General features: G+C 42.5%; 1 protein-coding gene across 11 annotated transcripts in view; it reads left to right on the top strand.

The window, feature by feature from the left end:
• Trak1 (trafficking kinesin protein 1) overlaps positions 1-16,793 on the top strand; it is a 114,301-nt gene that overhangs the window by 40,054 nt on the left and 57,454 nt on the right. For 2 of the 11 annotated variants that reach the window (XM_078038076.1, XM_078038074.1), the window contains exon 1: positions 10,357-10,647. The exons of 8 other annotated variants lie outside the window; for them this stretch is intronic. In XM_078038076.1, the coding sequence (XP_077894202.1) occupies positions 10,584-10,647 (64 nt within the window). In that variant the 5' untranslated portion in view covers positions 10,357-10,583. Of the gene's footprint in view, positions 1-10,355; positions 10,648-16,793 lie in introns of those variants that run through there. One more of the 11 variants, XM_078038072.1, reaches the window with a different exon arrangement.

Below are 16,793 nucleotides of genomic sequence, written 5' to 3'. Positions count from 1 at the left end.
AGTCACACAGGAAGGGTGAGCAGCAGGGCCTGAGCTTATTCTCTTCCACACTATGATCTCTGACTGTAGCCCATCCCTCTTTCTTTCTTATTATTTACTGGTCTGAAGGGTCTCATGTGCTTCTGAGGCACTAAAAATGGATATGTGCGCACCTCTCTGGAGCTCCACCTTGGGATCTTCTCATCTTTAACCCATTTCTTTTACTTTTAGACATCAGGCCAGGTAGGACTGCTAAGCCATTTGCCCCCAAACACCAGAGTTGGTCTTTAAGGGAGTCTGAACATATCCTTAAGATTTTCTTGTAAGATACCTGAGGAAGAATCTTAACCTTTTTCTTAGTTTGAATAGGTTGTTATCCATGAGTAAATGTTTGGAAAATGATAACACTAGGTAATGACCGCGAAGGAGCTCACATGGGCGTTTATGTGAGCGTGCCAAACCATCTCAAGATATGCTGTTATTCTTCTAACTCAAAGTGTCTTCAAGGGATCAACTTCTAAAACTTTGTACCAAGGGAAACTTCATGGAAATGAATAGTGCTGTATGTTTTCTGTAGAAGTTTAGCGAAAATTGAGCACAGCTAATCCCTGTGGGGCAGGCGATGTCTCTTGGAGGTGTGGGCGGCCTCTGTTTCTTAGTGAAGGTTTTCTTTTCTGCTGGTTCTTCAGAGAGTGCAATGGTTTGGATCTGAAATGTTCCCCAAGGTCCCATATAGTAAAGGCTTGGTCTCTAGCCCCTGGTGCTACTGGGAGGTGGTGGAACCTTGAAGAGGTGGAGTCTAGTGGGAAGAAGTTAGGTCATTGGAGGGGATATTGTACTCCAGTCTCTCCTCTTCCTCCCTTTGCTTCCCAGCTGCCATGAGGTGAGCAGTTTGCTCTATCATGCTTTCCCTGCTATGATGTGCTGCCTTGCTACAGGCCCCAAGGCAAGGTGGCCTAGCAACTGTGAACTGAGGCCTATGAAACCACAAGCCAAAATAAACCTTTCCTTACAAGTTGGTTGTCTCCAGTATTTTATCATAGTGACAGAAAGCTGGCTAACATAGGGAGAAAAGTATTTTGAGTGCCAGTAGTCCAGTGTAGAGGCCACCAACCAGCTCAACTGGCCTTGAACAAATTACTCATGATTATGTTGGCACTAGCTTTTATTATCTGGAAATTAATCAGCATTAAACATTCTGTGAATCACTGAAATGTGTCTTTGAGAATTTTTTACTCTCTAGTCAAAGGTATTCTATAATGAAGTAGTTTTAAAATTGTTCTTTTTGTTTTTTTGAGTTTCTGCTCAGGTGGGTGGTGGAAAGTTCTGCACGGGTGCTGATGCTGATGGTCTTGCTTGGGTAACCAGGAGTTCTGCATGGAGGAATAGTTGGGAGACCTACTCTGAGCTGAGGCCCGGAGCCCTGCATGGCACAGTGACTGTGATTCCTGCACTAGAGCAGGAATATCACTCACTGAGAAGCAGTATTCTCACTACTTGAGGCCCAGGGCATGGAGTGACACAGAATGCTGCCTCCCTCTGTCCCACCTTCTTGGATCCTCCAAGTTTTTTTGAGTTTCTTAATTTGAGTTTTCCTGTCATTCATATACATATATATATACATATATATATATATATATATATATGAATTATAGTTGGAACTTTTAATTCTTGTTTTTATAAATCATAATGTTGTTTGCTTTTTTCAAGTGAAAATACTGTTAAATTGTTTTCAAGTGATTATTTAGGGACCATCTTAAAGAATTCTCAAATTAACACCATAGAAATATTTATCTAACTCTTAAGTTTGTTCTAAATTACCTGGGACTTTTTTCATTAAAATTTCTTTATGTAAGGTATAAATTAAAAAAAAATTGCAAACTATTTAAAAAGTTTCTATATTTATGGAATGAAGCCTTCAAGGGCAGAGCCCATGCCTGCTTGAGTGGATCAGGACCTCACAGTCAACAGGTGCTTAATAAATACTTCTGAAGTAAGAGAAAGTACAGAATATGTGCCTTTAAATGGAGAACAAACAAACAAGTGTTTCTCCTTTTTTGAGAAAGAGATCTTTCTATTCTACATGTGGATTTAAAATTTTGCTTTTTTTTATAAGAAAGATAAGGAAGTAGGAAAGTTTGTTTTTCAATGACATTGACCAAATTAGATTGTTGTATTGTATGCATGTACAAATAGTAATGATGAGTTCCACTATTGTGTATGATTATAATGCACAAATAAAAGAAAGTAAAAAAAGAATAGAAAGATCATTTCATCTGTTGTCACCTTCCAACAATTGCCTTCATCCTAATGAAAATGAAGCAAAAATTGGGGCACCATAATATGCACAAATTGATACATAAATAGCACAAAGTGCTGACATTCTGGGAGAGGGGATGGCAGTAGTTTTATGAGATGGTGACCCAGAGAAAACAGATTGTGTGTGTGTGTGTGTGTGTGTGTGTGTGTGTGTGTGTGTGTGTGTGTGTTCGTTCATCTGTGCAGGGGAAGAGCCTGCTAGTACAATGAGGAATCTGTTCTCACTCAGACTTGAGAGTGGCAGGGCAGTGTTGAATGAAGGAAGGACAGAAATATGGGGTGGGGTGCAGATTGTGGTGGGGAAGGAAAGGGAACTTATTGGCCAGGAGAGGTTTTCAATATCATTTGTTAGCACAAATAATGCATACTTGATAATGTCCTTATAAAAAATGGCCATGAATTTCTCTTTTGCAGATGCTAAGTACTGGGGGTGCTCCTTCTTCCATCCCTAAGACCTAGGGCCTTTTGTTCCCAGGAGCTGTGCCTTCTCTCCTCCTGCTCTAGCCTCATGGGAGCAGACTCTTCTTAGGCCCAGGTTTCTCCACTTGTAGCTGGCCCTAATGTCTGCAGGATCAAAGATGGAAGCAGCATGGCCCTGGCTGCACAGTCACTTCCCACACGTGAACCACACAGGGTGGTGATGCCTACACCCAGCTGTAGGCCTGGCAGCCACACTGTGGTGATTGAGGGTGCCTGTATGGAAAGTTGATCAAAACAGCCAACATGTCAGAGTGCCTGACAGCACCAGGAACCCAAGCACAGTGTCTGGTGAGCCGGGCAGTCAGATACTCACATGATAGGCATACCTCTCTTGTGGCCCTGCCCTTACTTTGTCACCTGTCATCTGACAGCTTTCATTTTGTTGTTGTTGTTTTTGATCAAACCAGATTCCAACTTTGAGTATCTCCTTCCCCTTCCTTTTCTTTTTAAGAACAAAAATGCTTGGCAAGCAATTCTATACAGATTGACTGTTTTCCTTTTCATGTTAATTCAGCACGTCGAAGACAAAACTGGAGCAGACTCAGGTGGGAAATTGACAGCCCAGCTCACACGCCATCCGCTCCTCCTGGTGATGGGCACAGGCTACTATGGTTTAGCTAAGTTTTGGCAGGAGTAGAATTTGGGGCTGTTTGAGCTTCTGGTTTGTTTGCTATGAAGCCTGAGGCATCTGCTATGTGACCTGCTGGTCACAGGAATGAGATTTCTCGTCCAGCCCTCCCAGGCTGACAGGAGGCAGACACAGAACTGTGCAGGTTGTACTGATATCACGACGCATGTCAACTCTGTTTCTCCTCTCTGTCTTCCTCAGCTGAAGGGTTGTTGTTAATGGGTACTGCATGGGCACCTGGATATGGTGCCCTGAAGTGCTTTCTGAAGGCCTTCTCCTGACTTGTGGATGCTTTTGTAAAAGCCAGGCTTTGTTCCCCACCTTCCCTTGCAGTGGGGGTGCCTGTGCCTGGAGTGAGGGGGAGATGGTTGGGAGGGGTAGTTGACAGCAAGCTGTTCCTTAGCAGCCTGCCTTCTGCCGTGGGTGCTCAGTGACTGGCAGTGGCAGCGTTTTAAAAAATAAAGATCAGAACCAGAACCATGCAGAAGCATCCTGCTTAGTTAGTTTTCTGAAGCAAGTGAGAGAAGGCCTGCTTACAAGGTTGTATTTCACGTACGCCTCGTGACCCTCTTGGGGCTGTCCTCTTGTCTTAGCCTCCAGGTTGCCCTCATATGAGGTCAAAGTGGCTGTGCTTTCTGAAGGCAGGAGAACTCTGGAGACTGGGAGTGTGTTGCAGAGGAGGCTTAGGATACCCCCAGTGTAGTCCTGCAGCAAAATGTCCAACACTTCCACTTAAGCACTGGTGCTGTGGGTTTGATTTGTTTCTTGGTGACTTCTGAACCTAATTTTTGTTTTTTCATGGATCTAGTCATCCTTACAGACATTGAAGAACATACCATCTCAGAGTAGTTCTAGTGGAGTTCCAGGACTGCCATGGCAAATGACTGTCAATCTGGTGGCTTAAAACAGTATAGATTTATTCTCTCACGTACTGCAGACCAGAAGCCCAGAATCCAAGTATCAGCATGGTTTGTTCCTTATGGATGCTCTGAAGTCTGAAGGAGGGAATCCATGCCTCTTTTGCAGTTTCTGGTGGCTGCTGGTGGTCCTTATCATTCCTTGGCTTATAGATACATTATTCTAATCCCCCAACCCTACCTACCACCCCACCAGAACTGGAGATTAAATCCAGGGGCATTCTACCACTGAACTACATCCCCAGCCCTTTTTTATTTTTATTTTGAGACAAGCTCTTGCAAACATGCTTAGAGCCTTGATAAGTTTCTGAGACTGGCCTCAAACTTACAGTCCTCCTGCCCTAGCCTCCTGATTACAAGTACACACCATCATGCTCTATATTCAACTTTTCTCTTTGAGTTCAGGGTACCTTCTCCTCTCTGTGTCTTTTCTCCTCTTCTAAGGGACACTTCCCATTGGATTTAAGACCCACCTTAGTTTAGGGTGATGCCATCTTGAGACCTCCGATTCGATTACACCCACAGAGCCCCTTTGCACATAGGTATAGCTTCCAGGTGGACATACCTTTAGAGGGTCTTCCACTTTCAGCCTAGAGCCATTTTCTGAGATGGCCACTTCTTTCCCTTTGGTTACCGTGACACTTGGTCCCATGCTCATGAAACATTCATCTGGGACATGTCTAGAAACACGAGGTTGGTCAGTGTTCCAGTGTTACAGTGTGACAGGGTTACACTGAGCTGTCATTTCTCAGGAATCTGGGGCCCTGTGTGGGCAGTCGGCTCTCCTCTGGAGCCTTCTGGATAATCCAGTCCTGGCTTTGATCCTCCTCCCACCTGGGTGTACTTTGTGCCCACAATGCAAGTACCTGCGTCCTCGTTCCATATCCGATTGGCTCACTCATAGCCTCTCTACTCAGACACGTTCCCACAAGGCTCTGGAGAAAATAGTGGCAGAAACAGAGCAGTCATACATACCTACCCAACTTCCTAAAATGGATTAGAATTAACTTCCTATTATAGACTCCTTTCTTTTATATTTCGGTTTGCCTTGTTCATTTGTTGCTCTTTTCGTCTTGATATTCATTATGAATTCATGGCCTTTACAGACTCAACTTGTTCTCTTTAGCTATAATTAGTTATCTTCTTTTTTTTCATATTCAAACTGTCACAACTTGGCCTGCAATTTTCTTCTTAAACTGTCTCCTGTGCTCTATCACTTCTACCCACACTTTTGGGAATGGTCTTTGTGTTCTCAAAACTTGGTATTGCAGGCCTATCTTGGTGTTTCCCTGTGCCAAGATATGCAATCAGCAGCTCTCCAGGGAGACCTGGTAAAATCTAACCCAAATGTGGTTGATGTGCTGGTGATGGGTGGAGGGCTATTTGTTACCCAAATAGCCCATCTTTGTTGGGCTATTTGGGTAACAGAGCTAGAAATTATATTCTTTCTTTCCTTCTCAGGATTGAACCCAGGGATGCCCTGCCACTGAGCTACACCTACAACCTCTTCTATTTTATTTTGAGACAGGATCTCACCAAGTTGTACATGCTGGTCTTGAACTTGTGATGCTCTTGCCTCAGCTTCCCCGTAGCTGCGATTACAGGCATTACCATATCCAGCTTAGTATTTTCTTCTTGACATCACAAAGGCACATGGATATTTTTCAGTTTCAGTCTTGCTTTTCTGATCATTTTTAAATTTTGTTTCTAAACTTTTCAAATTGTTTTCTCTATGAGATGCCGAGTTTTTTTTTTTTTAATCTCCTTTAATTGTACCTTTTCTCTTTTTCCTCCTTCAACATTTTCTCAACCACTTATGGAGGAAGTGGAAAGGCTCAGGTGGTGGGCTATGCACCTGGTGGGTATTAGATGCTCTTGGCATTTGCTCTGTGATCCTGGACAAGTGATTAACCCACCTGAGGCCTAGTGCTTGTCTGCACGGTGTGAGGGTGAATTGGTTGTAGGGACCTGAGGAACCAGTGGGATTTAAGGTAGTGAATGCACTTGTAAGTGGTGTGGTGAAGATGTGAGACCCAGAGGTAGCAGGCCAGGGGGGCAGTGAGGCTCCTCTGGGGCTGCTCCTGGAACTTGTCTAGCACAGGTGGTATTGGGGAACAGGGTCACATTTAGGAGGAGGTTGTCCAAGCCTGGACCAAGGGAGGGGCATAACCCTGAGGAGTACTGGGGTCGTTGGTGTGGATTTGCAGCCAAATACCCCTGGATTTTAATTTTGGAATCGTCTCCACAGAGCTGTGGATGGATTATTTTCTCCTTCTGAGCCTATAAAATGGAAATTTTGATATAGACGTTTACTTCAGAATTGCTCAAAGCCCATAAAATTGGCCCATAAGTGATGCTGTTTCCTTTATGTTTATTATACACTCGGTTTTGTTACTTAGCCATTTTCTTGAAAAGCAAACGGAGAATGCGTAAGCTTTGGACTTGGTGTAAGTCTTTTTTTCAGTAGTGGGGATTGAACCAAGGGGTGCTTAACCACTGAGCCACATACCTAGCCTTTTTTTGTATTTTATTTAGAGACAGGATCTCACTGAGTTCCTTGGGGCCTCGCTAAGTTGCTGAGGATGGCTTTGAACTCATGATCCTCCTGCCTCAGCTTCCCGAACTGCTTGGATTACAGGCATGCCCCCACACCCAGCCTTTGGTGTACGTTTTGATCAAGAATATGTTACTATTTAGAAACAGCCCCTCATGTCCTTCTACTCTGCTCATGAACTCAGTGCCTTTGAATTAGATAGGTTGGGAAAAGCATATAAATGATGTCTCTCCTCCTTTCCCTAATTATAGCTAGAAATTTATATTCTCTTTTTAATTGCTCCCACTGGCTTATTTCCTTTTTTTTATAATATATTTTTTAAACTTGATTTTATTTATTTATTTTTATGTGGTGCTGTGGATCAAACCCAGGGCTTCACACGTGTGAGGCAAGTGCTCTAACGCTGAGCCACAACCCCAGCCCCTGGCTTATTTCCTTTTCTAAAGAACTAGAGTAACAAACATTTATCACAACTAACATTTATTGCATCTTACTTTGTCTCAGGCTCCTGCTAAAAGCTGTGCATGCATTAATTAAAGCCCACCCTGGCTCTGCAGCATGTGCTGTCATCATCCTCATTTAGCAAATGAGACTGATGTGTCTCACAGGGTTGCAGAGATGTTGATTGAGAAGTCTGAACCAAACCTTAGGCCATGGGATCCCCCAAACCCTATGTTCTTAACTGTGAAATTACACTGTCATCCATCCACCCCATCTGTCCATCCATCCATTATTTTTATTTGTTTCTTTTGGGGTGTGAATAAAATATTAAAGAAATTCATAGCATGGTAAGGTAAATGTGCCAAGGCCTCCTCTGATTTTCATAGGATCCTTGAGGAGCTTGTATTTCTTCTTCCTTTATTAAATCTTCACTTTCCAAATTAATATTGGACCTTCCTTCCCAGACATAATGGATCAAATCTGTTGAATGCCCTGGTTTTGGAAGAGACTTAACTAGCAATTTGTTTATTTGTGGGGCCTGTCATCATCTTTTCAGAAATTTTGATTAAACAGACCTTGGAAAACCTCAGGACACCAGCTTGTGCTCACCTGTTCTGAGGAATGACACATGAGAGGGCGCCCAGTGGTTTGTGGTGGGGCTGTTGAGGAATACCAACAGTGCCAGGGGAGAGGTGTTAAAAAACTAGTGGAAGAGACGAGATGTATTCAGATAAGGGGCAGTTATTGGGATTCAAGTCACTGCTGACTTCTGATGTCCTAGAAAACTTTCAATGTGTCTCCAAGAGCTGGGGTAAGAGAGAGCAATTAATCTACGTGTTGGAGGCTATGGGGGTCTGTTTCCCACTTTGATCAGGGAGAGTTTGGAGTTGGGTAGTGGATGCCAGAGCAGCACCTGGCCTCCAGAGTGGGGGCGACAGCTGGAGGACACATGAATAGGAATGGCACCATTCCTTTGTCCCCTGTATTTTTTTTTTTAAACTTTTCCGAAAACTTGCCAACAACTTGAGTCAAAATTCATCACTGTAATGGGTGGGCCTCTGTCCACACTTGGGTGCTTCCTCACCTGCTTATGGTTACAGCCCTTGCCTTATCTTCTCTTTTCCCTTCTGGTACTTGAAGAAGCTTTGCTAGTTGATAGTGGTAAAGAGATAGAAATCTTGCAGTCCTCAAGTGGACAGGATGCCACCTGGGCTCAGTCACCTGCCTGGAAGTGATAAATCAACATGGCCCTGAAGGGAGGAAAGGGCACCCAGTGGTGAGAGGCTTTTGGAACAGAGGCAGGGGCTAGGAAGCCAACATTAGGGCAGCATAACAGGCTTTTTATCTTCCTATGATTTGGAAAGGTTAGATATATTTGTACAAAGAATAGATTCTAAGGCTCTATGACACCAGGAATAGTGTGTGTATAATGTAGTTTTTCCTCTTAGGTTTTTTTTTTTACACTATACACATATATACATAAGCACATAATTATGTATATTATATAACACACACACAACTCACATGCATATGTATCTGTGAGTTCTGCATCTGCATATTTAGCCAACTGTGAATTGAAAATATTTTTAAAAAACTGTGTCGTGTGCAGAGTGTTATGCTTATCATTAGTCCCTAAACAATGTAATATAATAACTATATAAACAGCATTTGTATTGTATTCACTATTATAAATAGTGTAGAGATAATTTAAAGTGTAGGGGGAGATGCATAGGTTATATGCAAATACCGTGCTATTTTATGTGAGGGAGATGAACATTTAAGGATTTTTGGTATTCATGGAGTCCTGGGACTAATCTCTTGTGGATACCAAGGATGAATGTTAACCTGTGTGCTGCTGATGACACCTACAGAGACAGACCCTGGTCAGTGAAGTAAGGAAGTAGTTTGGTTTAGGGCAGGGTTGTCAGCCAGATGGTTTTGCATTCAGGGGATATTTGGCTATGTCTTTAAACATGTTTGGTTGAAACATTTGTGGGTTGGAGGGTGAAGCTACTGGCGTTTAGTGGGTGGGGTTCAGAGATGTTGTAAAGCATACTGCAATGCCAAGGGCAGCCTTCTACAACTCCACGTATTGAGTATTAAATTTTAGACTATCATAAGTCTAAAATCTGTTGAATAATCCGGTGTTTCATTTTTATTATGAGACATTTGGAACATGTCAGTCATTTAGAACTAATAGATATTAACTATTTTTCAAGGAAATAAAGCATCACAAGTGCATTGATGAGGCCAGTTTCAAAGCCCCATTCCCTCACTCCTTCCCCAGAGGCAACCACCTTCCTGAAGGTGGGCTGCTTCTTTCATGTGTGCTTTTTTGTGTTTTGATCACACACATCAGTGTCCGTGGAGCAGGATATTGTACTGTCTGAGCTCTCTGTAATAGCGTTCTCCTCTGTTTATATGTTGTATGCTATTTTCCCAGAAGTTTGAGCAAAGGCGTGAACACAGAATAGAGTGCTCTTATCTAAGTGAAGTTACCATTTTTGAGTTACTTACATTTCCTTTAGGTGCTGGTCACAAATTTTAAGAGCTGTTTAATGGTTTGAACCAGTTGGAGGAAAGAAAACCAAAAGTATGGTTTGCAAATTATAAAAGGTGGCATTTTCCAAATGTAGAAAATACTTTCTGTAGTGACCCAGAATTGAGCAAATGAGTATCTTTACTTTTGTTTGAGGCAATGATAGTGCTAAGCCCCTAGCCTCCCCACCACCTGCACCCTCTCTTTCCCTGAGTAGCACCTCTCAGCCTCTGCTCCCAGCATCCTTGGAAGACATTTCCTCCATCTCTGCATCATTTCTCAGAGACGGCCAGTTTCTATGGCAACGGTTAGATTGAAAGATGAGTGGAGAGCAGGAGGCGAGGCTTGAGTGAGACTGCTGGGTGGTGGTGTGTGTCCCTGACGTCACCCTCCAGGCGTCTGGATAGGATGATTCTGGCTACTCCCATTCAGGGCTGCTGTCCAGTGCCGTTTTATTAGCAGGGCTGCCAGAGTCTCGATAGCTCTGCAAATTGCCTCCCTTTCTGCTCCCCCTGTCCCCCTCCCCGTCCCCCATAGAATTTTTCTTTCCGCTGCCCCTTTTCTGTTTTGGCTCCAGACTGTCATTAAGAATGCACAGCCTAATCCTGGTGTGCCTCGGGATGCTCTCCTGCCCAGCATTCTGGAAGGGCAGGGAGGCATGGCAGCGTTTCACTTGATGTCGATGGCGCTGTGAAGTCCGTTCCTCCCTCTGCAAGAATACTGACTATGCAGAAATTTATCGAAGCGGATTATTATGAACTAGACTGGTATTATGAAGAATGCTCAGACGGTAATTATGGCCCCTGAAATCCAGAGCAGGGATGTGTAACGGTATTGTCTCTCTGAGAGGGGTTCCTGAAACCTTTCTGGGGAGATAGGCAGAAGCTGGGGGCACCGGAACTGGCAGGCATGCATGGCTCTGATAATTTGGAAGGCATGGTGGGGGAGATGGCAGGTGGGCAGGGCTTTTGACAGTGGGAGACTTCTTTTGCAGTATGCACATTGATTTGCTTTGAAACAGGAGATGGCTTTGGTGTGCTGGGCTTGCAAGCGGTGTACTTCTAATGGATTGAATTCCCTGGCGTAAGACGTGAGTGTGTTGTTGATGCATGTGTGGTGTTCAAGTAGAAATGTGTTTGCTGTGGACCATGCTTTCAGAGGGGTTAGGGAACTAGAGACTGGACTGGAGCTGGCTTCCCGGATGGTTAATTGCAGGCCTGGAAGAATCTGCCCTTTCCTGAGTCCAGACCTGGGGACCACTGGGAATGCTTGGGGGAAAGGCAAAAATAGCTTCCCACTTAGCGGGTGATTCAAATGAATTTTGCTTGTTGGATCCAACAGAAATTGAGGTGGGAAAGTGTCAGGATGGGCAAGGAGAGACTGTGTCCTGTCACTGTCTCAGTTTGTGCAGAGAGGGTGTGGCACATTCCAGAGGAGACTGCGTGGAGGCCAACTTGTACAGCTGGATGGGTCTCAGGAGGTTTCAGGCACAGGAAAATAACACAGAGAGGCATGACAGGGAGGGGGTCTCAGCTCCCATGGTGTTGGGCGTCAGCATGTATGTTGCACGCTTAATCTGTCTTCTTGAACTTTTTTCTTGAAAATGACCCTTAAACCAAACACCTTTACAAGAGACACAATTAAGAGGTTTGCTCTGAGGGTCAGTTCCCCAGTGATGATATGTCCCCAGTCTCCCATGAGCCTTTAATAGGTAAGGTATCTGCTTTTTAATTGAATTGGAAGTTTTAGATTGCTCCAGCCATGACTACGTTTGATTAACCTGAATGATGTAACAGGCTGGGAGCTGGCCTAGTTAGCCCTAGAACTGCATAATGATTTCTTATCTGCAGATTTTTGCTTTGACTATAGACTATAGGAGAGAGGCCAAGAGGCTTTCTCAGGGTATTTATATAAATGTGCTGAGAAACTTTACCACTGCCCCCCAGCTTTACATGAAGATGTTGTCATGTTGGGTCTGTGTGCATCTTCAAACATCTTCAGTAATGAGGATGGTGGACAGCTTCCAGGGTGTTGAGAGGAAAGGGTGAATGAATTTTTTTTTTGAGGGGCGGGGCTGTTAATTTTGGAAGCAAGTTCCCAAGAGGTAATTATAACTCCAAAAGGCAATTATAGAGATACTTCTTTGGGGAAGCCATCATTGACCCCCTTCTAGTTTCCTTGATGATTTGTGCCTTCTTGGACCTTTTATAAGTTTTTAAGGTAAGCAATTAAATATATCATCAGTGTCCCATTGGATCAGGGAGTGTTGGTTCCAGTGAAATGCCAGTCATTGACCTGTGGGTGAGCTGGGTGTGGCTGTGACTCCTGTTGAAGGGGGGAGAAGGTTTCTTAATGTCTGGAACTGGTTCTTCACTGTTCTCTTTACACACTGAAATAAAGCTAGTCAGTCTGGAGACTGAGAGGAGGCCTGCTCTTCTCTGAGTGTCTGTCCATCAGAAGGATTTTTTTTACCCAGCAGTTCCTCAGTGGCATGTTTTGGCCCTGAGGCCCCATGACCTCTCCTTTTGCAAGAGCAAAGGAAAACGGAAGCGACAGTTCATTCATCCAGGGATTAATAGATATTGATTACTGTTACTGTCTGAATGTGTGTTGAGCAAAAACACTTGCTCTTCAGCTCCATCCCATTGTTGGATGAAGGGGAGAGAATGGTTGGGACAGAATTTACAGGGACAACTGACGTTTTCATAATCCCACTTAAAAGATAGGTAGCAAAATATGATAAAAGGAACTGAAATCCAGAAATCATTGTTTAGGAAACTCACCAAAGGGGGATTTTGTGTGTATAGTAATTTCGTGGTTATTTGTTTATACATTTCAAATTAGTTGGATTCTTTCCTGGTTTTAGGCAGGTTGCCCTAGAAGTGGTATTTGCCCTTGTATGTGGGTTGTTTTTTTTAATTTCAAAATAGTAGACACACAGCATTGCTTTGTACATCTTATCATTTGGCATTTGAATCAATATTGAGGTAAACTCAGTGTGGAGGAAAACTTCTGAGAAACTTCTGAGAAACTATACATACTGATAACCAAAGGCAACTCAAATGTTTTGAAAAAGATCCAAACTCATTATTTATTTCAGGGTTACTGACTCACACTTAAATTGCACCATTAGCAATGAAAAAGTAAGGTGTATGGATGGGAATAGAGGTTGCAGGCCAATTAGGACCCCTCTGTAAAAGTTGGAATTAAGTGATGGCTGTTGTTCTCTCTGATCTTTGACTTCCAGAGTTCATAACTCCTTTAGTTATGTGGTCTCTTTAGGTGGTCTTGCACCCATCTCTGTGCCCCCACCTCCTCGTAAGACTAATAAAAGGCATGGAGCAGGGACTTAAAATAATAAGAAATGGAGAACGCTGATTGCTCAGTACCTTAAAGTAATTTTTAGAGATTCAAAGTGGCCAGCCATTGACTATATATAGCAGTAGCCTTTACACGATTTGCACACATTTACAGTTTAAACTTGGGGGGTGGGTCAAACTTTGTAGTTATTTAGATTTGATGTTCCCTCTGTACAGCAGGACCTTTAAAACTTGGTAGATCATTGGATATTACCCGCTTATTGAGAAAGCAGATTCTCAGACTCCTTTCAGACTGGGAGAGACCTTAGGAAATCTGAATGCTTTGAGTGATTCTTGTATCAGGAAAACTGCCAGTCAGTGAAGAACAACAGGGTCTGGTCAGTTGCAGAATCTTACATCAGCTACATGGGTCCCTGAAAAAAAAAAAAAGTGTGCTTATGAAGAGTGAAAGCCTTTTTATTTTCAGAAGGCTTGGGTTCAAGTGCATGTCCTTAAATAGATTGCATTTTGTAGTTATTCTAGGAGAATATAGCGTGATGGAAAGAGCCCTGGCTTGGAGTCTGTGTTTGAAGCTTGTTGTGCACTTCGTGTGGCATGTGGTTGGTGCTTCCTGGGACCTCTGCAAGCTTCTCTAAACCCAGAATCCACCTCTGGAAGATGGGAAGAGCCAGTTGATTGGAGCCTTTGTGAAAAGTAGAAATTACACATGTAAAGTGAAAGCTCTTTCGTAAATTGTGAAGAGGCAGCCAGGCCAGGACTCAATTTTATTTTCTCAGAAATAGTACAGATTGTTAAGTTCCTTTAAAAAAAAAATCCTTTGAAAATGGAAATGGTTTTTGGGACAAGGTTGCGACCACCTGTTCCTTGTGACTGTTACCTCTATAATCAGACCTGTTCTACATCCACACTCGCCCTGCCTCTTTTTTTTACAGTGTTTTTGATTTGAGTGTTGGGGCAAAAGATGAGGTTTAGTTCATGGTGATTTTACAAAATAGGAGACTCAGAAGGATTGTTGTCAAGATTTGTTCTGATGAGTTCTCACCCTGCAGTGGAAGTCCATGACCACAAGCAAGGGTGATCATGAGGTTATTTGCTTGATTTCAGTGACTTCTAAAATATCACCCAAGATGGGGGTGGTTGGCTCCTGAGAAATTTTGTTAAATGAATTTTAAGCATAAAATGCAAAGCTGTCCTAGGGTTTTGAGGCAATTTACGTAATTTTCCTGCACCTTCTTTTCCCGAGTGTCATACAGTGGAAACAGACCTCTGTTTCTTCATCTTGTGTGAATTTTTGATGCACCCTTAGAAGTGGAGATTGATTTTAACTTTTTCAGACACTGCACTCTCTTAAATGGCTGTTCAGGTGATTTATTTTTTCAAAAAAAGAATGAAACATAAACAGTTTTGTAATGAAACTGTTTTATCACTTTCCTCAGTAGAAATAATGTCCTCCCTCTGACTTAGAAGCCAAGGATGAGGGAATTGACAAGAGAAACAAAGAAAGCCCAGAACCCAGGAGTTTGGGACTTAGCTGTTGTTTTTATTTATTTAAAGGACATAAACCAGGTCCTGGGGAAATGACCCTCCATCATGGCCCAGCCCTGCTCTGTGGGCACAGAGTGGGATGTGAGGGAGCTGCAGAGAACATGGGGAGAGGAGAGAGCAGCAGGTGGAGTGAAGAGGAGAGAGGCTGTTACATTGGTATAGATAAATGGATGACTAAAGAGTGGGAGAGGAGAAAAGGTCACTACCAACACTCAAAAGCCAACTCATAAATGCAGGAATCGTGGAATGAGAAATTCACCGTTTGCTGTTCATCATAATAACTGCTTCACGAAAGAATCTTCAAAACTAGTGGTCTCAATGTGTGTCACCACCCGATGCTTTTTTTTTTCCTTTAAAGTTGTAGTTGGACACAATACCTTTATTTTTATGTGGTGCTAAGGATCAAACTCAGCACCTCCCACGTGCCAGACAAGCACTCTACCACTGAGCCACAACCCCAGCCCCCACCATCAGATGCTTTCTAACTGCAGAAAGAAACCTAAGAACTTGATAGTGGAGCAGTTTGCAGACATCACCTGAACCTAGTGGTCCCAGTAGACAGCAGCAGGAATAGGACTAACCCACAGCAGGTGCCTCCTGGTAAAGATGCATCAAAGAGAAAATGCATGCCTCTGTGGAGTCTTTTATTGTTGTTGTTCTTTTTAGATATGACAGTAGAGTATATTTTGACATATTATACATATATGGAACATATCTTATTCTAATTAGGATCTCATTCTATGGATGTACATGATGTGGATCCTCTGTGAGGTCTTTCTGAAAGCTCATAAACCCAGTCTATCATAAGAAAACACCAGATCAACTAAAAATGAGGGACAGTCTACAAAGTAAGTGGCCTTCGTATTCAGAAATATCATTGCCTCGAAACATAGAGACCCAGGAATGGTCCCAGATTAAAGAAGGATCATGGGACCTGTCAGTTCAATGCAACACACCATCTTGGATTCTTTTGCCATAAAGGATATTATTGGGACAACTGAGGAAGATCTTAGTAAGATCTGAGGGTTAGGTAATAACCTTGTTTCAGTAGACAGAAAGAGAGAGAGAGGAGACAGCTGTGATAAAATGGTAGCATTTCCGTAATTCTCAGCTGTCATCAAGGAATGCAGGATATTCATTATTCAGTTTTGGTGGAGGTATATGGGTGTTCATGGGAATATTCTTTAAAAGTATTCTGTACATTTAAATATTTTCATAATTAAGAGTTGGGGGCAAAATGTTAAATGCCCTGTCCTAAATGTTAATTATGGTTTGGTAGATAGATATGTCAGTAGGTAGATAGAAAGATAGAAAGAAAGAAACTTGGATCATTTGTTAAGAATACCCTCAGTTTGAATTAGAAGATGAGTAGAAACAACAGGATTATGAGTAAAATTCCTGGAGGGAGTATTTTCAAATGTGTGAAATCACCTTTTGTTTTCATCTACATGCTTTCTGGCCCAGTGTGGCATCCTGCACACACCATAGTCAGTCTGATACTTGCTGAATGAATCATGCACAGGTGGAGATCCCCACCCCCTTCCCAGAGTTCAGGATAACCCATTCTTTCATTTGGAAGATCTGATTCACAATATTATCATCTTTAGAATTTAATTAAGAAGCCAAATTCAGTAGCATTTGATGAAATTCAAGAATTTCTTCATACTAAGTGTGTTTTAAAATAAACATTGTATTTAAATCTTACATAGTTTTTCAAAATGTAGTTTTGAACTCCTTGCTTCTCAAAAAAGGTGCCTCCTTTTTCTCCTCCCTATGAAGACCATATGTCTTTAACATAGTAGAATGTAGCAATCTTTTTCAGGTTCCAAAGATTTAACCAGAAAATGCTTGTGTACCTAGATCTTCATTTCAGATAGGTTTTAATTTTAAATAAAATCTTTATTATCTTTTGGCTATCTACCTAAAGGCACTTGTGTACCATCCTATGGAAGTAGCAATTCAATTTAGCAGACGTTTTTAGCTACTTAAGCAGAATCCTCAGCTCTAAGGATTCCAGACTGAATGAGACAGTCCATGACCTTGTATAGGGAATTCTTTGTGATGATCTTAC

The sequence above is a fragment of the Ictidomys tridecemlineatus genome, chromosome 2, assembly GCF_052094955.1.
Source record: "Ictidomys tridecemlineatus isolate mIctTri1 chromosome 2, mIctTri1.hap1, whole genome shotgun sequence".
In the NCBI taxonomy this organism is placed as follows: Eukaryota; Metazoa; Chordata; class Mammalia; order Rodentia; family Sciuridae; genus Ictidomys; species Ictidomys tridecemlineatus.
The sequence above is the reverse complement of the archived record's forward strand: the minus strand, read 5'-3'. Positions and strand labels throughout refer to the sequence as shown.